Below are 22400 nucleotides of genomic sequence, written 5' to 3'. Positions count from 1 at the left end.
TAGGGAGCCACTTGAGCTGGGCGCGAAAGTTGGAAATGTGATTAATTTATATTATAATAAAAATGACTTACCTCTTGCACATTAACATCATCAGACATCAAAATTTCTTGAATTTTGAAAGCCATCTCGCTTGTATTATTTTGTCTCATTTCTTTTATAGCTTTCCTTTTAATGTCTCGCCATGTCTGAAAATGTACATACATCTGACAAAGAATGAAATACATAATTATGTGTATCCTAAAATGTGTTACAATAAAAATAAAAATGCGGGCAGTGCATGGAGTCTAGCCGCCGTGAGCACTCATGGCGATGATGGGTCTCCACTGTCTCCATATTACCCAAAACATGTCGGCAATCGTGATATCACATTTATGGAGAACATCTGTACCTATACTTAACTTGCAATGCCATAAAGAGACGACAGGTAAAACATGAAAACATACTGATACTATCAGACAGCAAATCAGTGCTTCAGGCACTAGACAGCCCAAAACTTACTTTGAAACTAATACTAGAATGTCACCAAAGACTCAAGGAAGTGTGCGAAGAGGACAACAAAGTAACAATACAATGGATAAAGGGGCACAGTGGATCAAGAGGGAATGATGCAGCGGATGAACTGGCCCGAGAAGGATCAGCCACACCGGCATATGGACCCGAACCCATCATACCCCTACCAGTGTCATACAGGAAAAATCAACTTAGTCAACACTACAAACAGTTACACAACAAATACTGGGTTGAATTAGACACATGTAGACAAACCAAAGAAATTCTTACTGAACCTAATACAAAGCTCACAAAAATCTTACTCAGAACTCCCAGAAAGCAACTGCGAAAACTAGTAGGATTAATGACAGGACACAACACACTGAACAAACACCTCAATAACATAGGTATAACCGATAGCCCCATGTGCAGAGCGTGCATGGAAGCAGAAGAAACCACCAAACACTTTCTTCTAGAGTGTAAACAGGTAGAAGTATATAGGAACAAGTATCTAGGTACGCCGAACACATTGAAAGAGTTATTTAGCAACCTGAAAACACTGCTAGGATTCGTAGAGGAGCTGGGGTGGCTAGAGTAGTGCTACCTCGTTAATTTCACGCAAAATAGGCACGACGGATGTCGACTTGCGGAAAATGCCCAATAAAACTAACTAACTAACTAACCTATACTTAAATAAAAATGTGTGCCCTCTATGCTTGGCTGTTTTGACTGTCACGGTATGTGGTTACGTACAGGGTTAAAATAAAATAAAACTAATGCTGATTGTACCTGACAGCATGTGCATTACCAAAATAAAGCATGTCAAAGGTCATTTCTGGTTGGTTGCATCAAGCTGTCTGTGACCATTAAGGTGATCGATAAATTTTATTGTATGGGAAGTTCTATACATAGAACTCTGTTGCGTGACGTTTCTGCTAACTGTGGTTAATGCTACCGGTCCTAATCTAAACCAGAGCCCAACTTGGGAAGTTCCTCCACTGCAACCAAAGTCAAAGTTGTGTGCCTGCGGGTGAGTAATGTTGACACAGCTCAATGAAGGGGCTGAGTCTTAAAATCAACAAAGCGCATGTAACACCTCTGGAAGTGCAGACACCCATTGGTTATGGAGATGTAGTATAAAAAACTTACAATTTTCCATTTCTCCACAGTCTTAGCTGGGCCAACCTGGTTAAGGGTGTCCGCCAAGCGGCACCATTCTCTCTGCGCTGTGGCTTCATCATATTCATGTCTAGCTAGTTGACGGTGGCCACACATGTAGTCTATCAGCGCTGCCTTCTGCGTCAAATTGCAGCGACTGAAATAATTTTCAGAGTTTATACTAAAGGAAAAAAAATGAAATGTATACCCCAAAAGCCAACATCAAGGAAATGAGGGAAACAACATAAAAATGGTAAGCTTCTGGTGACCAGTTCACAGATTGCAGGTTGGGGAGTTTGAGTGCCAATAAGCATTTTTTTTTTCTAAACCTAATATAAAAGTTAATACAAATTTTAAAATATTTTATAATAATTAAGTTTAACAGTTTGACAAAATGTCTTATCCACGGCGATAAGCCGATATACGATAAATACGCGACATTACGATTCTTAAGTTATAAAGAGGGACCAAAAGAGACTTCAAAATGAACATCACACTTTTTATTGACACTTTCTCAATGTTTTAACTGCTGAATTTAATGTAAAATAATATATGTGTAAAGGTAGGAAGGAAAGGAGGAAGGAATGAAGGTAAGAAATGTTTACCAGTCAGCTTACACTATATTAACAAACAAAACTTATACTGTATTAACAACCATCTCACATTTTAAAAGTAAAGTAGAAATTTACCATTTTTATTACAAAATAAGCCAATTAAGTATAAACTTAACTTTGCATTAAACAACATTACTTACATTTTTGACGGCATCGGAAGCATTGTGCATTTGGTATTTTATATTAATTATTGGTACAATATGTGTAAAATCTCCAGGGAAGGCACATTGGCCTAAAACACTATAACTTTATTGTTTACCACCTCTTCACCGAAACTCATTTTGATAACTTTACTATCATAATGAAACCGAATGAAACGAAGCTATCAAATGTCAAGCCGAGAACGACAAGATTTTTAAAATAAAGCTAACCGACTAAACAACATAGGAGATACAACATGTGACTTTCTCTGTGATTGGGCAACATTTTTCATTTAACTGGGCTATAGTCCGAAATGTAAACAAAGATTTATAATCTGCATACTTTAAAAAAAATATTTAGTATAATAAAATCATATTATTATACTGAATACCAAGAAGTAAGTCATCGTCGTCAGTCGTCTTATTATTAACACTAGCTTTTACCCGCGGCTTCGCCCGCGTAATAAAAGTATTCATTAAGATTTTCATTTGGATCCTTAGGTTTCTCTGTATTATATTATATTTATCTGTGATCGACCTCATCGTAGGTAATTCTATATATGCTGGGGAAACCTTTATAAACATCCCACATAGCCCGTATTTCGACGCTATGATCGGTGGGTAAAAAGTACTTTTTTCTTTTATCCCTTAAAAGTTTTTTACCTACATTTTTTTTTTATTTTATTTTATTTTGTTACATGGAAAACCAACAGCGCTGAATGTATCTAGAAATTACAATAAAAATACAAAACCAATTACAGGTTTTCACTTATAGCTACATAATAAATTAGGAAAGAAAAAATGTATGCCCAACTTAATCATACATTCAAATTCCTATAGCATGACAGTATACGTAGGTACAGATGATAATAAAAAATAAAAATACAAATATTTAAAAAAAAAAAAAGAAGGAGAAATCACTTGGTGTCTATCTGCCTATATTTAATAATATGCCGCTGCCGAGCCGTGTCATGCGTTGGAAGTTCCATCAGACATGAAGTATGCAATGAGTTTATTTTTTATAAGTGGTATGCTGTCATTATAAAGATATTGCTTATACTTATCGCAAACGTAATCTTCAAGCAAGCAAACAACGATCGTCTTAGAGCACATTGATTGTAAGAGACCGCCGACCGATTATCCGTATCCCTCTAACGATACCCATATTATCCGTATCCGTATCCGTATCGCTATCGCTATCGCTGTCGCTGTCGCTGTCGCTGTCGCTGTCGCTGTCGCTGTCGCTGTCGCTGTCGCTGTCGCTGTCGATGTCGCTGTCGCTGTCGCTGTCGCTGTCGCTGTCGCTGTCGCTGTCGCTGTCGCTGTCGCTGTCGCTGTCGCTGTCGCTGTCGCTGTCGCTGTCGCTGTCGCTGTCGCTGTCCCTGTCCCTATCCCTATCCCTATCCCTATCCCTATCCCTACACCTACCCCTACCCCTACCCCTACCCCTACCCCTACCCCTACCCCTACCCCTACCCCTACCCCTACCCCTATCCCTATCCCTATCCCTATCCCTATCCCTATCCCGGTCTAAAGATTGTCTGTTCCAAATTTCATCAAAATCGGTTGCGGGGTTTAAGCGGGAAAGCGTAACAGACAGACAGACAGACAGACAGACAGAGTTACTTTCGCATTTATAATATTAGTATGGAAGTATGGATTAGTATGGATTAGTTTTAAGTACATGTAAACTCCGGCTTGTAAATAATTGAGATTCTTTGCTCGTACCACACTTGTACTATTTGGACTCATGGCATTTGACATGAACAAAGACCTTTACAGGGGACAGCGCAATCACATTTTTTGCCATACTAAATTAAACCTTATCACTGAGACAGAAAGGCGATCGTATCAGACTAGCGAAAACGGTCCACATGAGAGGGCATTGTTTGGGCTGGTGTCCCTGTCGCACGTGTGGCAAGTGTTAATGAGGTTACCATAGTAGTAGTATTTTTCATATCCAAAACATACAAACCATCATCCAAATCCACAGCGCAGGATTCGTCAAACGCGTAGATACAAAATAGCATCCGCAACAAACTTCGTCCAAACTACATCACTAATAATCCACCACATGCTTCATCAAAAGTAATAATAATAATACGGTGTACCCCTTACATTTCATTAAAGTGTCGAAAGGGCCTCTACGCGTTGGCTTCGGCCCCGCGCACGCCTCCCAAAGGTCCGGAACACCATTGTTCCGTGATTTGAAAGCATTTTATTTGTATGTCTTTCCCACATACAAATAAAATGCTTTAAAAAAGCCTAGCCTAAGAATTGAAATGAATAAAGAGAATAATAATAAAATGCTTTAATTGCACACTACAAAAATAAAACATAAATGAAAACGGTTACAAAGTGGTAGGTAACAACAGGCGGTCTTATCGCTAAAACAGCGGTCTCTTACAGACAACCTTCAGATAGTCGAGTGGCAATCGGAGAGAAGTTAACGGGTGGTGCAAAAGAGAGAGACGGAAGAGGAAAGTACTTACATATTAGTATTTTTATCTGAATATTACCTGACTTTATAACTTCTTATATTATTTTACTGTTATATTTAAACTAGGGTTCCGATATATTTTAAAGAATTGGCAAATAATTGTAATGTAATTATTTTGATGCCAATAAATCAAATATTTGTATAATTGAAAAATACCCTCAATTGGGTATTAGTAGATTTGGTAGTAACTTTAAAAATTTACTGGTATCCCCAATTTATAACAGTGATGACGTCACTAAATAATGTTGACATTGTCAGTAAGTGCGAGAGGGACACCAGCCCGAACAATGCCCTCTCATGTGGACACACTTTTTGACCTATAACTACTCATTCTGGCTTAACTATAATTCTGTGGACATGACCGACACGACATGACACATGCAAGACAGGACCGAAGACCGAACTTTGCTTTTGGCGCCGCTTACCGCTGAATTTGAATTGTTGTTGGTTGGACGAATGATTTGTAATATTTGTAAGTACATAAAAATGTTCATAAAATTTAATTACCAACAAAACAGTTGCAGCAGCAATCAGATAAGTATTAATTACAAACTCGTTCCAGTAATATCGTGACTATCAATAAAAGTATACCTATATTAGGGAATGCAGAACCGGTACCAGTCCCAGAACCGGGACTGAGATTTCCGGTACTGGGAAAGAACCGGGAAATCCCGGTTCTTCGGTACTTTTCGATACTGAGGGTTTACTAGTACATTTGTTGTAAAATTATGAATAAAACATAAAATTAAGAATGAAATATGTAATTTAATGGGAAAATTAACTATATCAAAACAAAACATAAAAAGAAAACACTATAATCTGAATTTTTTATAGGTATTTCTAATAGTCTGTTATGAAAAGTGTTTAGCCGTCGCTCCTGTTTCCCTGTCTCTTGTTTGCTGACGATGAAGCTTTTTGTGGCAAACTCTGCAACCGAGTTGCAAAACATCGTGGACAGGTTTTCGCAGGCTTGTCAAAAGACAGTCTGGTTAGTGCAGGACTGTGCGGAAATACTAGTGGATGGCACAACTTTGGAAGTCGTTGAGTTTTGCTACCTTCGATCGACCGTATCCAACAACCTTTCGCATGATGCAGAAATCGATATCAGGCCCCGTAGCCGAATGGCATTTCTCCGACGCCAAACGAAAGCGATACGCCGCTGGCTCTGTCGCGCCAATACGCAAGCGCGATAGAGATAGATATCTACTAGCGCTTCGTTTCGTGAGCGTTTCGTGAGCGATTGTGCCATTCGGCTAGCCACCCTGTATTGGCAAAGCGGCGACCATGTTCGGGAGGCTACATTCAAGAATATGGTGTAACAAAGAACAAACATCTCACTATTAGGAATTTTAGTATACCAGACTTTGCGTTCTAAGCATACTTTCAGAAACCTGGACTGGACGTCGTGTCGTGTGCAAACATCATACATGTATATGTATCTATGAAGAATTAGTCTATGTAGAGGTATCTCTACATAGACTAATTCTTCATAGATCTTAATAAGGCCTTCGATACGGTCAGAAGCACGGCGCTAGAAAGCATTGGGTGCCCGCCTAAACTCCTGAGCCTCGTCAAATCGCCATGTCCATCAACACCAAGAAAACGTTTGTATTAGCACAAGGTATTAATTTAGTCCCATAGATCTCACTCAATGGCACACTGTTAGAGGTGCTTGATCGGTTTTGCTACCTAGGTTCGACAATAACCGACAATCTCTCGCTCGATGCAGAGGTCATTCGCAACGGCAAGGCAGCTACTACCTTAGGGAAGCTTCGTGCTCGAGTGTGGCAAAACAGACTCCTGACTACTAAGACCAAGGTCCTGGTCTTTCAGGCTTCTGTGTTGAGCATACTCTTGTACGGAGCCGAGACCTGGACGACGTATGCCAAAGTCGAACGCCGTGTCAGTCAACTCCTTGTATATGAGCTGCCTGCGTAAGATCTTGGGCATATCATGACAAGACAGGGTAACAAACCAGAGGGTTCTAGAGATCGCACAGCTGCTCAGTCTGTATAGATAGAGCAATTCTAACATTAGCAAAGTTAGTTTGATTTACCCTCTAAGTATACCCGACGCCGAGGTCGCGGTCATAGCCGATGAATATCTACCACGCGGGACGAGTCTAACGCATTTGAAACTATTTATATTACACCATAAAATGGATATTACGTCGATTGCGTTCAAATTTTGGTGATTGAAAGCGTTTTAGTTTGTAATCTTTGTCCATTTTTCAGTACCGAAAAGTACCGAAGAATCGAGATTTCTAACACCAGTACCGGTACCCAAAAAGTTCAAAAATTCCCTAACCTATATACATTTTATTGTCTTCACGAGTTGCTTTGCACCATTTGCACCTGACATTAGTATCGGAGTTTGTTAACTCATGATGAGAATATTTTTTCTGTCAAGTATTTTAAGGTAAGACTAACCAAACTTCAGAGTAAAAATATTTGTATAAAATTTAAAAAATCGGTAGACTTTCCATCATCATCATCATCCTCCTGGCGTTATCCCGGCATCATGGGAGCCTGGGGTCCGCTTTGACAACCGCTTTGAAATCGGTAGACTTTCCATATCCCACTTCATTATTGAAAAATGATTTAATCTTCCCCGCTCACTAAATCGAAGGTTATTTTCCATCAAGGAAATTATTTTCTCAGCAAATGAACTTATATTACGATTTACAATACAAATGCGGAAAAAAGGAATTACCTTCCCGCACAGATATGGTGCAACGTTGTACAGTGGCTACCTACATAATTATGGCCCTTTAAATTTTTGACGTAGGAATGTACTGCTTTTCGTACTTGTATCTGAATAAACTTTTTCAGTACAGATGGTGTTTTTTACGCACTAGTGCGAGAAGTGGTTCATTATATGCCAGGTCGAAACTCCGGAAGCTCATCTGTACTGAAAAACGACGTACGATACACGTGCGAAAAGGAAATTCGTATGTACTATTATATAAGTAAATAATTATATTTATTTTTTGCAACTTTTCAGCTATTCCGTGGCTGTTCTAGGGTTTCCGAATCACAAAGTGCGAAGATTTCAAGATGGCTTCCTCTTCGGGACCTCAACAGCTGCTTACCAGGTGGAAGGGGCGTGGAATGAAGACGGTAAGTCACATGTAAGCTAACTCTGCACTTCTGCACTGATTTTGACAGAACAAAGTGTAGGTGTGTCATGACCAACTTCAGATGTTTTGAACTGCAGTGTGAAATAAAGATATTTAATATTATTTTGCAACGTCTACGCAATCATCTTGTGTTATGTTAAATGGAGTAACATTTTTTTAACAAATCTATAGGTTATGTAATAATATTAATTCATAACATATATTTGCGTAAATATCCATATATATTTGACACTCACCCTGGTGAATTCGTGTATTTTTTTCTCTACCATGGAGGGATTAAAGTAACACTTTTCTATTTTTAAGACCCTATATTTTTACTTTTTCCTATTCTTTTAGTTTCAAACTGAAAATATTATAATAAAATAAAATATTATCATAGACCTTTGAAGTTTGAACCTGTAAAAACTATTGAAATGCGCGAACGAAAAATGTCATTCAAAACTTCTGGTGAATTTAGTCAAAAATTTATGTTCTGACCGACTAGCCAACTAGTCGGCCGACCAATCGGCCACCCAAACGCCGACTAGTCGGTAGTCGGCCTAGTCGGTCAAATCAATAGTCGGTACATCCCTAGTTTCAATCATATTTTGTCACAATAATTTCATCATACCTAAAGTGAAAAGCGGCATGGTAACAATATTATTTCCACCCCTCACTACGCTCATGGAATATGTCATTTTGCACCCTTGTGACTCAACACCACCACCACCATTTCAGGCAAAGGTGAATCCTTCTGGGACTACCGCTTCCACGTTCTAATCAATCAAACCCATCCGCCAGGAGATGTTGCTTGCAACTCATATCACTACTACAAGAGAGATGTGGAGATGTTGAGGGAACTAGGTGTTGATGTGTATAGGTTCTCTATATCGTGGCCTAGGATATTGCCTGGAGGTAAGACATATAGAACTTGGCAAAAAAGAGTAGAAATAGTTTTTTTTTATCATAGCAAAACTTAACTGTTCTCACACAAAATTGTCAGAATAGCCACATGCAAAACGATTTAAATAGACGGAGGCAACCCTATTATTTTCAACTCTTTTTTGTCAGGCTGATCTTGAGCTTTAGATATATCTCAAACTAATGCTGGAACAACATTCCACCGCCGCACATATAACTCATATTATATACATAAATTTATGCCTGTATTCCTTAAAGTAGGCAGAGCTTATGCAACTGCTCAAGTTCCAGTCCTACTCTTAGAAATTATTGGGTTGAAAGAAAATGAAATCGTGATATTGTACAGGTTGTTAGCTCGTTGCCCACACCATATTGAATCTATATCCCTCAGTAGACTACGATTCCCATGGGATGGGAGACTGGAGGCGGGCTGGAAATAAAACATTTGGAAATATTGGCGAATACCGGCTTTGCAATGGTTATTTTTAAATTTAACCATGATAGTTTTCAGATTTTAAGGTCGAATTCTCCAAATTGTATTCTCTATTCCTACAAATTGTATATAAACTGTTGTACACAATCAAGTGGTTACTACTACTACTATTGCTAAATGATGCTATTTTTAGGTTTCAGAACCATAAAAAACGAGGCAGGCCTCCAATACTACGATAATTTAATAGATGAGCTACTGAAATACAACATTCAGCCCATGGTCACAATGTACCACTTCGATACTCCAATGGCCTTGCAACATTTAGGGGGGTGGTCGAACCCCTCTTTTGTGGATTGGTTTGTGGACTATGCCAGGGTATTGTTTGACCGATATGCTAGTAAGGTAATTTTTACGCTATTTTAGCCGATATGTCTTTATAAATTCTGTCTGGAAACATAAAAAGGGGAGTTATCCCGGCATTTGCCACGGCTTATGGGAGCCTGGGGTCCGCTGTAGGGCTTGCAATATCGGACGATTTTCAATTCCGGAACTGGTTTTCGAGATTGGACTTCAATTCCGGAATTCCGGAACTAGTTCCGGAATTGAACAATTTTTTTTGGTTTGGTTTTCTGGTGGGTTTTTGATGAAATAATACAATTTTAAATTAAAATTTATTATTAATCGACGTTTAAGACAATAACTCCGCACCTGAAAGGCATATAACACTGAAATTTTCATTTTAGTAATTTTACAGGAAAGCCCATTTTGTGTCAAAATCGGTCTTGCAAGTTATTTCGAACTACAGTTAACGATACAAACGACGTTTTAGTGCCAGTTTTCTGGTAGTGGTCAACGTTAAAGTTATTTTTTTATCCATTGACCATCGAAATAATATAAAAGTAATAATTTACAAGAATGGCATAACGTCTTGTTCACATAACTGTAATAAAAGAAATATTGAATTACCTTTATCAGACTCGAGTAGGGACAAAAGATGTCCAAGCTAGCCCAAAAAGACAGATTTTATGATTTATTCCTAGGTATACCTATGTATACATATGTACACCTTATTTTTTTGTAAAAAAAATAAATCATTCTTTTCATATTCATCATTTTCCATACATTTGCTTCTCAAATCTTTTGATTTTGTGGTAAGGGGTAATAGACTTAGATAGAGTTTAGTAAAATATGGACACGTCTTTGTGAAAAGTGTATAAAGTAACTACGACGTTATGCTTGTGAATGAATGTAATACCAAATACTACGATTTGCGTCTGAACAGACTTTATGCCTAAAATATTCAGTGCTATGAGAAAAGAAGTAAAATTTAGATTATTACTGAAATTTAAGTTCGATCTAATTAAATTGAGCATAAATAACGCTAATAAAATAATAATGTACCTAATGTTATTTATTTATATTTAATTGTCCTTCAATATTCGAGCATAACACTCAACTCCCGTCTAGTAATTTTAAATTATCACAAAACACAACTTTCTACAGCAAATATTTAATTTAAACTGATTATATATTTCACTTATTAGCTAAAACAATTGAGAGCAAAACCAGAAAGTGACAAGGGTATAATATTAGCGGGTTAAATTACACTATCTCGCTCTAACTAGCCCTGGATGCAACCTTTTGGTCATAAAATAGGCACTACCTGAATCCGAGCAGTGTCTAACTTATAAATTTACATATCTTTTATAGACGCGGTGGTAGTTTTGTAAAATAACCAGGCTGATATTACACGTTTTCGTCCAAAAATATATCTTTTTTCAATTCCGGAATTTTCGAGATTATATGTTTCAATTCCGGAACTGTAATATCGGAAAAATTGTCCGAAATTCCGGAATTTCGAGATTCCGGAATTCCGGAATGCAAGCCCTAGTCCGCTGTGACAACTAATCCCAGGATTTAGCGTAGACACTAGTTTTACGAAAGCGACTGCCATCTGACCTTCCAACCCAAAATTTCTATACAATAGAAACATACTTGACTATACCTACTGGTTTTTAACTAGCTTCAATGCAATGCAAGGCGATGATTATTTTCAAAACGGATTAGTACCTATTCTCACTGTTGCCTATTTCAACCCAAAGGGTAACTAGGCCTTTATATTGGAATTTGTCCGGTTTCCTCACGATGTTTTCTTTCACCGAAAAGCGACTGGCAATTGAGTATCAAATACCTATGACATTTCGCTCATAAGTTCCGAAAAACTCATTGGTACGAGCCGGGGATCGAACCCGCGACCTCTGGATTGAATGTCGCACGCTCTTACCGCTAGGCAACCAGCGCTTCATAAAAAAATGAAAAACCTAATAAAAAGGGGTATAAATTAAAAAGTGGCAAAATTGTAAGTCGTCCCGCTTTATCACACAAATCGATTTAAAAGGGACGACGCTTTTGAATATCTACTCTTTTTTTGTCTGACTATATTATAGGTAACTTAGGTAAGATAACTAACTAAAACTAACTAATATGGCTCTGTGATCCAAAGAGGATCTTGGCCTCCAAAACGAGAGCACGCCACTTATCCCGATCCTGCGCAGCTTCCTGCCAATTATCGGCTTGTAGCTGACACAGATCCGCCATCACGCTGTCTCCCCAACGGTATCTGGGCCGACCCGCCGGGCAGCCACCAGTTGGTCTTCCCAGATACGCCCTTTTGGCAGCCCGTTCCGAGCCCATTCTCAGTAGGTGGCCGAACCAGCGAAGTCTGTGTGATTTGGTTACGCTAGTACGCTACGCGGATGATGGTCGCTTCGCCCACCAACTCCTCTATATTTCGGCATTCTTCCTTATCCTCCACGTGCCGTCATCTCTCTTGATAGGTAAGATAGTGATAATTTATCGTTTTTAAGGTAAAATACTGGACAACCCTGAACCAACCAGACACCACGTGTGAAATTAATAATAAAGCGAACTACGTACTTAAAAATGCAACGGGAGCAACGGACTATTTGTGCACTAAGCATGTGCTTCTAGCACACGCTAGAACGTACAGAATGTATGAGAAGAAGTATAAGAAGAAATATGGAGGTAATGCGTTTCTTATTCAAAACCTTATCATTTGATGATATTTCGATAAACTGCCAGCCAAAAGTAGTGCCGGCGCCAAATCTTGGAATTAGTTGTCAAAGTGGACCCCAGGCTCCCATGACCCGTGGCAAATGCCGGGATAACGCAAGTACGATGGTTTGCTTTCAGCCGCCTCCGTAGCTGCCCCAACCCTGGACGAGGTTCTTCGTAGATGGGAAGGCCTCCTACCTAATTAAACCTTCTCACTAATAACTTCTCTTCAGCAATTCCCGTTTAGTTTGTACATTTGTATCACGTCTCCGATTTGGATAAAAATTGGTAGGCTGATAGAGTCCATGATGCTGAGCAAGATCCACTAGGTTTCCCAAAATGTCCTAGGTTGTTTGTATGAAACTTTCCTTTTTTGTTACCGAAAATGTATAAAAATCTGGTAACAAAAAAGGAAGGTTTCATACAAACTACATAGGACATTTTGGGAAACCTAGTGGATCTTTCTCAGCATCATGGACTCTATCAGCCTACCAATTTTTATCCAAATCGGAGACGTGATCCAAATGTACAAACTTAACGGGAATTGCACTCTTATATTATTTTTCTTATCAAGAAATATTTTTAATAATTCAGGGTCAGTTGGGATGTCCACAGCTGTGAACTGGGTAGAACCTTTCACCAACAGCTCTGAAGACGTGGAGGCTGCTGAAAGATACAAAGAATTTACAGTAAGTTAATGTAAGGTAGGTACAGCGGGACATTTTTTTTTTTATGAGATAGGAGTCAAACGAGCAGACAGGTCGCCTGATGGTAAGCGATCACCGCCGCCCATGGACACCCGAAACACCAGAGGTGTTGGAGGTGCGTTGCCGGCCTTTAAGATGGATTTCGACTAGGGTACCAGTTGCAGCTGATCCATTTTTTTCCAGGTTAACCAATGTTTGCATTATTAAAAAAATAGAGTGCCAACTGGTTAAATATAGCACGCCTGTTCAGTAGATGAGATACCTAGTAGACGTGTGCGCCGCGCCAGCGCGCCGCCGCCGCCGGTAATTTCGGCCACGCCGCCGCCGCCGATTCTTAATCGGCGTGAAATCGGCGTGACCTTGGTGATTAATAAATTGCTCAAACTTAGTATTTGATTACATTTTTGGACTTTTTATGCAATTTCCAATGCATATAATTTATTTGAACCCTGAAGCCCTGTGGCCCTGAAGCTTTAGTAGTTTCATGTGCTCTGCCTACCCCTTTATGGGATACAGGCGTGATTTTATGTATGTATGTATGTATGTGTATAATTTACTTTTATTAAAATATTCTGTATTAAGCACTAAGAAAAGATGCGAAAAACCGGATACGGGGGAAGATCCACAATATGATCGTGACGACTTTGATCGTATACGACTTCACACAATTGTTAACAGCACTACGAGAATAACACATCTGGAGGGCCAAGAACTTTTCCTGTTGGATATTCTGCTATCTTTTTATCTAGATCACCATGCAATCCATTCAAGATTTCATGGCTGTTCAAAATATTGTCCATTCCAAAATACCCACGTCCCTACCGCGTCGGCAAATTGCTTATAGCCGCTGTGTGTAAGACTGTAAATTAACAGATTGAATACGAGGCGATTGTTTTTTACGCCTTACTCCCCCAGGTAAACCAGGTTTACTTCAATTTGCATGATCCTAATTTCGTTGCTGATCTGGTTCTGCAGGAAATGAAGCTTTTCATTCCATTCTCTGTGGTTCCAATCACTGGCAAGTGTCAAACTTCATTTGATAGAATCGTGTTTTTTTTAAGTAGCCTAATATGTGTCCCACTGCTGGGTTAATGCCTCCTCTTCCTTCCTCCACTCAAAATGCAACTCAAAATGCCGAGGCCTATATGAGGATCTGTGGAGTATGTGCCGACAACCTCCAATCGCCCAGGAAGTGGCTCTGCGGAAATGGATCTGTCATACCCTTCGAAGAGGAGCTACCAACAGCGCCAGTATCACGTTTGAGTGGCGGCCTCAAGGAGGAAAGAGGGCCCGCAAACGCCCCGTACACACCTGGACGCGGAGCGTTGAGAACGAGCTGAGGGAATATGGACTGAGCTGGAACGAGGCTAAGGCGGTGGCTCAAGATAGAAAGGCGTGGACAACAACAACAACATACAGGATGTAACATTAATGCCGGTGATCCATTTAAGAGCATAACCGGTATCGAATAGCGGTTACGAATACCACTTCCTTTTTTTAAAATAAACACCATGAAAATTAAAGGTACTATAGAAGGTAATGTATAAGCCGTAGGATTTATCTTCAACAATTATGTTACATAGTGTATGCCGGACGTTCGTTTCCAGCATAGTTCAGCGTGTAAAGCTCTTTTTTTCCTCAACACAGCAGATAACGACGGTATCATTTGAATTTTGCTGAATTTGTATGCTTTTGAGAGGTTACCGATGTAAATTCAGCTTTCTTACCCTTATGGCGTAGACCCAACCTCATAAAACTCAGCTTTGGCGTGACCCGATCTACAAACAAGTCCGTTATCATCATCATAATCATATCAGCCTTTTTTCACCCACTGCTGAGCATAGGCCTCTCATCTAGTACGCTACTTGTCCCGATCCTGAGCTACTCTTATTCAGTTATGACCCGCAATTTTCCGGATGTCGTCCACCCAGCGAGCCAACGGATGTCAAGCGCTTCTTACATTTGTAAGCCGACACCATTATGTTAAAATATTAGTCCACCTGCCATCGCTTTGCCTAGCAACATGGGCCCCACTCCCACCTCTATTTTAGTTTGGTTTTATGACGAACCCACGTCTTGCACTTTGGCCTGCTCAGAAGGTTGGCATTCATCAATTCAAATCCGTTTTATACTACTCCTTCTGTACTGTACCAAAAAGATTACGAATTGAAAATAAAGTAACCAAGAATACGATTTCTATTTTATTAGTTTACATGGCACATCTTTGAGCACCGGCGGGCAAGTCAAAGGGTGGCCAAATAGGCAAAAAGCATTTCCAAATGAGTTTGATACAGCTATAGCCGATGGTCGCGTTTGGCATAAAGTTCTTCCTTCCTTAAGGTTTTGTGCCATCAAAGGGTAACTATCTGGGTATACTCGAAAGTGTTTTTTTCTCTCCCGTGTTCACTTATATGTGTTATTTAATTCATATTTTATATAAAAGTATACGCAGTACACCTGCATTGATCAAATTTTCAAGAATAAAAACAAATAAATTATTTTTATATGAGAAACATGAAATCAAGGTCACGCCGAATTCACGCCGAAAATACGCCGCCGCCGCCGATTTTTTGACAAACGCCGCCGCCGATCATTTTTTGATCGGCGCACACGTCTAATACCTAGTATACCTACATGTGGAACTCAACTTAATAGTGTAATAATAGAAAAAAATTATAAGTTACAATTTTATTGTTCCCCCAGACAGGATTTTCCCCACTGTACCTTATTATACAAAGAGACCTCCGTATACAAAGATTTTTGCTAAGAAAAATCTTAATTTGCTAAGAAATATTTTGGTAAATAACGTGTGGCTTGAGAGACCTGCACGCCAGATGGGTCGGCAGATCTAGCAACTTACAGTTGGCTTTGCAGGTGAGTTGCTACAGGGCGCGTGGGTCGCTTACCACAATCAAACCTCGGAGATTCTTCACATTCTTTATTATAAAGAACCGGAGAAAAAGGATTACATTTTCAGGACATCACAGCTGACACTAAACATTAAATTAACTTACGTATGGAGCGCTACATATTGTTAATTAAATTAAAATAAGGACAGAGGAGAGCAATTACGTGCCTATTCCATTGGAGGCCATGACGGAAGAGAAGGAAGGAACGTCAAAGACCATAAACTTACATATTACTTTCATAGACAATCAGAGCAAGTTTAAGTAGCCAATACAGATGGTATATGGAGATTATATATTCTAACATGGCTAGATTGGGTAGATTTGATAGTTTTACAGATCTTTGTGTTATAAAAACTACTAGCTTTTGCCCGCGGCTTGGCTCACGTTAGAAAGAGACAAAATGGCTCAATTCCTTCAAATATCTCCACTTAAAAAGTCACGTCAATTCGTCGTTCCGTTTTGCCATGAAAGGGGACAAACAGAGAGATACACACACTTTCCATTATTATAGACTAGCGACCCGCCCCGGCTTCGCACGGGTACTATACCTACATGTAAACCTTCCTCTAGAATCACTCTATCTATTAAAAAAAACCGCATCAAAATCCGTTGCGTAGTTTTAAAGATTTAAGCATACATAGGGACATAGGGACAGAAAAAGCGACTTTGTTTTATACTATGTAGTGATTAAAGTGAGCCCAAGATTTTCAAGGGCCAAAGGCCGGGTTGAAATAATTACCTTCGTTATAGCTTCAATTCAATGTCAATATTTATATTTCTTAATGATATGAGTCCACATTTCTCGAACCGGTTTGAAGTGCTGCTTCTCCTCCCGAGAGTCCAGAGGTACTGAATATTTTTGATTTCATAGTTACATAAATGTTGTTCAATAAGTACACCAAGTACTTGGACCTATAGTCGAAAAGTGGAGACTTGAAGAGTGGACAGTCACCGACATAAATAAGTGATGATTTCTGTACCTTGTCACATTAACACCTTGTTTGAAATGTAATACGAAGTTGTCAAATGATTATCTTATTTATGCGGGTGATTGGACAGAAAAAACTAATTAAGTTTCTCATGTCGAACTTTTTGCTATATTTCATTTGATCTATAAACTAAATTAGATATTCTGTTTACAGTACGGCATCTTCTTTGACCCGATTTGGTCGAAAAATGGAGATTTCCCTAAACTGGTAAAAGATAGGGTGGCCAAGAAGAGTAAAGAACAGGGATTGGTCAGATCCAGGCTACCTTCACTTTCGAAAGAGGAAATTAAGCTTATTAAAGGTAAATGATCTTTGAAGGTCCATTATGTTTTCTTGCACCAACTTTTAGAGACCCCATGGGCGACAAAGTTGCTGTGCACACCTGCTTGTACACTTTCGTAGACTAGATGTGAGCGACACAAAAGTCGCTACCGCTAGGTGACCGGCAGAGCTTGCCTTTTGGTTTTATATTCAGCAGTTTTACCACTTTTACCATGATCATGGTTTAATTTTGTGCAAGTTCAAATAATTGTAGATATTAGTAAGCAATGCCAGAGTCTGGCATCCGGCTTCCCTTGCGAAGGTAGTCTTTAGTCATTTGATATTAGGCACCAGCTTTTCAGTGAAACACCGACAGCCTTCTATAAAGAAATTCACGTAATTTTGACGAAAGCCGCCGAAATATGTCTTCAGCCAGTAGCCAGGCATCCACAGTCACAATTGTCACAAAGCTAAGTACTATAAATAAGTAGTAAGCTACTTAGTTACATGGATTTATTTTTCCAGGCTCATCTGATTTTCTTGGCCTTAACCACTACACTACATACCTGATTACTCCGTCGGAGATCAAACATAAAGTACCATCATTTATAGATGATGCTAACTTCAACAAAAAAAGGACCAGAGACGAGTGGACAAAGTCACATAGCAGCTGGTTGAGCGTAAGTTTCTTTAGGTGTAACGCCGACTTTATAGAATAGAATAGAAATCATTTATTTAGACAACACATCAATACAAATAAGACATACGGTAAAAAGTAGCACAAAGTAAATAGTAGTAATAAAGATGTGAGGCCTAAAATGGTCTCCATTCAATCCACTCTAGAACCTCTCGCAGAGGGTGTACATTCTCCATAGCCGAATGGCATTTCTGCGGCGCGAAACGCCACTAAAACACCGCAGAAATGTAGTCTGGCTCTGTCGCGCCAATACGTAAGAGCGATAGAGATAGATAGCTGCGAAAGAGATATTATCGTGATATTCGTGAGCGTTTCTGCATTCGGCTACGCTCACTGGTGTAGACACTGTGGGCCGATTTTTGAGTCTCACGCGTTCGAATTCAGAAAATTGTCACTGAAAATAATAGGCAAGTCACCGTTTACAACCGGTATTTTAGTGACAGTGAGACTCAAAAATCGGCCTCCTGGTCTGGAAAATCTGTTTGTACTCGTAGACATAGCTGGGCACCGTTAATCAAATAGTTAACTTCGTTAATCGCTAATCCGTTACTAAAAAAGTTAACTTCGTTAATCGTTAAAGCGATACATTTCGACAAATTTAACGTAAGTTAAAGTTAATCGTTAATCCGTTAACACGTAAAAAAAAGGAACTTTTCTTTAAATATTTAGTTGCATCAGTATCCACTATTAACGTATTATATTTCTGTAAAAGGCCGAAGTACAGCTAGCCTATTGAACTCTAGGCTGCACGTGGAAGGCAGTGATCGCCTGAGCTACTACCAAGAGCTGTGTCAGGAGAGATGCTGGCGGTGACGGGACTGTTGTGGCACTTTGGACGGTAGAGGCTAGGGAAGCGAATGTGGTCGTAAATAGGGCTCGAATTTGCTGCCCTATCACTACAACAGTCGCCATGGTAAAGCTTAGGATTCACCGAATCAAAGTTAGTAAAAGCAAATCCACGTGAAAAATACTTTTTTAGGTAATATTTCGGACTTTTAGCAATCGACATCGGTAAAACCTAGGATTTACCGGCAAATCATAGGATTTGCCGTACTTTGGGCTTTTATATAGCGTTCAGAACGTGTTTTTCTCAGCGCAGATGGCTCCTGCGCCCTACTAGATTAACGATTAACGGACTCGGAGAAATTTAACGGAAGTTAACGAGTCCGTTAACATTTTTTCAAGTTAACTTAAAAGTTAATCCGTTAATCGAAATATTAACTTCGTTAATTAACGATTAACGGATTAACGAGTTAATGCCCAGCTATGCTCGTAGATACACATCTAACTCAGTGTCTCTCAACAAGAGTGTACAAGCAACACAAGGGCGTTTCAGAAAAGACCGTCTCAAAAATATATTTTGGGAAAACCGTCAGACGACAAGGTTTCTCTTATTTATAAACCTTCATGGATTATCACGTTTTATAATTAAATACCATAAATGATCGGATAGGTCAAGTGGAAAGCAGTAATCTTATTTTTTTTTGACAGATGACTCCTGAAGGTCTGTACAAAGTGTGTCTGCTTCTCAATAAGCGTTATGACTACCCTCCTATCCTGATAACGGAAAACGGCTGGTCAACGGATACAGGTCTTCAGGTAAACCCACATAAATCCCGGACGCGCCCTAACCTCTGATCATCATCATTTTAGCTTCTAGTTTCTGTCATGATGACCTCCTCCTCTACAGTATCCACTCATCGAAGTACGGTGACGGACTTTAATTGTTGATCCACTTCTAGCTCATTTTATACTGGACATCTCATAGTTAAGCATAGTTAAGCTATGACATTCCAGTAAAAAATGAGCTATAGTGGATCAACAATTCAAGTCAGTGACTGTACCTCCCCATTTTTTTGTCATCCTCCCCAAAAGGCCGATCGAGATCTTCTTTTCTAGGTGATTTTAGTAAAATATTTAAATGACCTTTTAAAAAGTTGAAATACTTTAAGTAGGAGGTCAAGTCATGTCTCACACAAAAAAAGTTGTGATTCATACATTTTCAAGTAATATACCTATCTTGTTCATTCGAGTCTAGCTTTATCCAGTTGTCGCGTGTCGTTCGCTTTTAACCAAAATTACTATCTATAGGTATCGTGTTACCCCCTTATTCATAAACGTTCACTAAAGTTATCAAGCCGATAAATTTCGTTTGTCCCTTTCTATCATATATCAGGCAGAAAACGGCGCCAACTAAATATACACCACCAAGGCACTAACATCAACCAGGTGACTGCAACGACATTCCTGGGCTTTCAACTGGACCAGGGTCTGACGTGGGAAACGCAGATAAGCGCAGTATGTGGCAAGCTTAGCAAAGCTTGTTTTGCCCTGTCGAGGTTGAACCAGACCTTACACAGCCAAGCGGTACGGGCATGCTACTTTGCGAGTATCCAAGCGGTTATCCAATACGGTTTGGAATTCTGGGGACGAGCAGCGGAATGGCAGCGCGTGTTTCGTCTTCAAAAACGCGCCGTGCGCACTCTAGCCCGCGCCAAATACGACGACAGCGCCAGACCACATTTTATTGCACTCGGAATATTAACACTACCATCCCTATTAATTTTTCAAATAGCTGTGTTTGCTAGGGAGAACCTATCGCTGTACGGCAAGCGAGGTGATGGATCTGCATGGGTCACCCGAAATGCGCACTTGTTAAAAACAGTTCCACATAGAATTAAAAAAACCGGTAAAACTATAAATGTTTCTGGTCCGGTAGTTTACAACAAGCTGCCAGCATATATCATAAAATCTGAAACTCTTAGTTCATTTAAGAATAAATTAAAATGTTGGCTCATCAAGAAAAGCTTCTATAACTTTAAAGAATTTATTGACTGTAAAGAATAATGTAATATGTAATAATAATAAATTTAATATTTAATTGATGCAATAATTGTACAGTAGATATAAGATATGTAGAAATAAGTACCAATTGTGACCTGTAATATGTTATTACCAATAAATGATGTCTATGTCTATGTCTATGTCTATGTCTATGTCTATGTCTATGTCTATCACACAAATACGTCAGAAAGGGACAAACGAACTTTATCGGCTTGATAACTTTAGTGAACGTTTATGAACAAGGGGGTTAGTATTTTAGGTATAACTACTAAACTAAAAAAATATTTTTTTACCCCTTTTCTCCGCAGGATCCAAGCCGCTCTAAATACATTCAGCATTACCTTAATTCACTTTTGTTGGCAATTGAAGAAGGGACAAAGGTGATCGGTTATATTCACTGGAGTCTCATGGACAATGTGCAGTGGATGGAAGGGACCAGGTAAATCTTTCTTACCTTCAAGCAACGTAAGATTGTGCACAATACCCAAGTAGAGTAGAGTGTGTAGTGACTCGTCCGTAGGTACATATCACGCGAGTCCATACATCAAGCGTGACTTCAAGTATGGACTCGCGCGCGATATCTCGAAAACCATTGCGTTGGTTTTAGGGACACTGGGTAGTAGAACATGTCGAGAACATCCTAATAAAGGAAGAGCCACCTTTCACGATTAAACGAACCAGAACAAGGTCTGTGCACATCACTCAATATTTTACAAACTAGCGGGATTCAAACCCACAACCATTGGCTTCATAGCTGAGTCTCCCACTAGACTAAACGGCCTCCATCAGATAATACTTGCATAATCCAATTATTAAACTTACTTTTTTTAGTGAACGTTTCGGCCTCTACGAAGTGGATTTCGACTCACCAGAAAGAACACGAACGGCGCTGGTAGCCTAGCGGTAAGTACGTGCGACTTTCGTTCCGGAGGTCGCGGGTTCGAACCCCGGCTCGCACCAATGAGTTTTTCGAAATTTATGTGCGAAATGTCATTTGATATTTGCCAGTAGCTTTCCGGTGAAGGAAAACATCGTGAGGAAACCGGACTAATTCCAATAAGGTCTAGTTTACCCTTCGGGTTGGAAGGTCAGATGGCAGTCGCTTTCGTAAAAACTAGTGCCTACGCCAAATCTTGGGATTAGTTGTCAAAGCGGACCCCAGGCTCCCATGAGCCGTGGCAAAAGCCGGGATAACGCAAGGAGGATGATGAGAAAGAACACGAACGGCGCGAGAGTCCTCGTTGGTCTACAAGAGAATCATTCAAAAGAGGATCATTGAAGAGGGATGGAAGCCGGAAAAGTGAAAGATAAGTGTCTTCGATTGTGTTTTCGATTTTCTTTTAACATGCGAAAGTGTATAAGTATTATAAGGCAGAATAGGTAATTATACTATTCATATTCTTCAGTCGTAACCCTATTGCTATTGCCGACTCTCGAGTAAAAGTTAAACCACTTTTTTAACCGACTTCAAAAAAGGAGGAGGTTCTCAATTCGACTGAATGTTTTTTTTTTTTTTTGTATGTATGTTCCTCGATATCTCCGAGA

General features: G+C 39.5%; 2 protein-coding genes across 3 annotated transcripts in view; one reads left to right on the top strand and one right to left on the bottom strand.

Moving 5' to 3' along the window:
• Positions 1–2555, bottom strand: part of LOC125238461 — a 29334-nt gene extending 26779 nt beyond the window's left edge. For both annotated transcript variants that reach the window (XM_048145818.1, XM_048145819.1), the window contains exons 1-3: positions 2402–2555; positions 1639–1804; positions 72–185 (exon numbers count right to left, since the gene is read on the bottom strand). In XM_048145818.1, the coding sequence (XP_048001775.1) occupies positions 72–185; positions 1639–1804; positions 2402–2424 (303 nt within the window). In that variant the 5' untranslated portion in view covers positions 2425–2555. The remainder of the gene's footprint in view (positions 1–71; positions 186–1638; positions 1805–2401) is intronic.
• Positions 2556–6482: 3927 nt separating this feature from the next.
• LOC125238184 (myrosinase 1-like) lies at positions 6483–22299 on the top strand. The gene is made up of 12 exons (XM_048145458.1): positions 6483–6522; positions 7925–8020; positions 8758–8934; positions 9567–9775; positions 12241–12418; positions 13043–13137; positions 17207–17354; positions 17840–17994; positions 19503–19610; positions 21164–21294; positions 21687–21725; positions 22066–22299. The coding sequence occupies exons 1-12, from the start codon at positions 6483–6485 to the stop codon at positions 22157–22159; spliced, it is 1470 nt and encodes a 489-aa protein (XP_048001415.1). The 3' UTR covers positions 22160–22299.
• Positions 22300–22400: the final 101 nt, after the last annotated feature.

The sequence above is a fragment of the Leguminivora glycinivorella genome, chromosome 23, assembly GCF_023078275.1.
Source record: "Leguminivora glycinivorella isolate SPB_JAAS2020 chromosome 23, LegGlyc_1.1, whole genome shotgun sequence".
Lineage (NCBI taxonomy): Eukaryota > Metazoa > Arthropoda > Insecta > Lepidoptera > Tortricidae > Leguminivora > Leguminivora glycinivorella.
This window is presented reverse-complemented; position numbering and strand designations above follow the sequence as displayed.

Excerpts from the sequence above, each read along its gene's own strand:
- LOC125238184 (XM_048145458.1), top strand. The coding sequence starts at position 6,483 with ATGTCCATCAACACCAAGAAAACGTTTGTATTAGCACAAG. Across the intron at positions 6,523-7,924 it reads AACGTTTGTATTAGCACAAG|GGTTTCCGAATCACAAAGTG; the intron begins GTATTAATTTAG and ends TGGCTGTTCTAG. Across the intron at positions 12,419-13,042 it reads GTATAAGAAGAAATATGGAG|GGTCAGTTGGGATGTCCACA; the intron begins GTAATGCGTTTC and ends TTAATAATTCAG.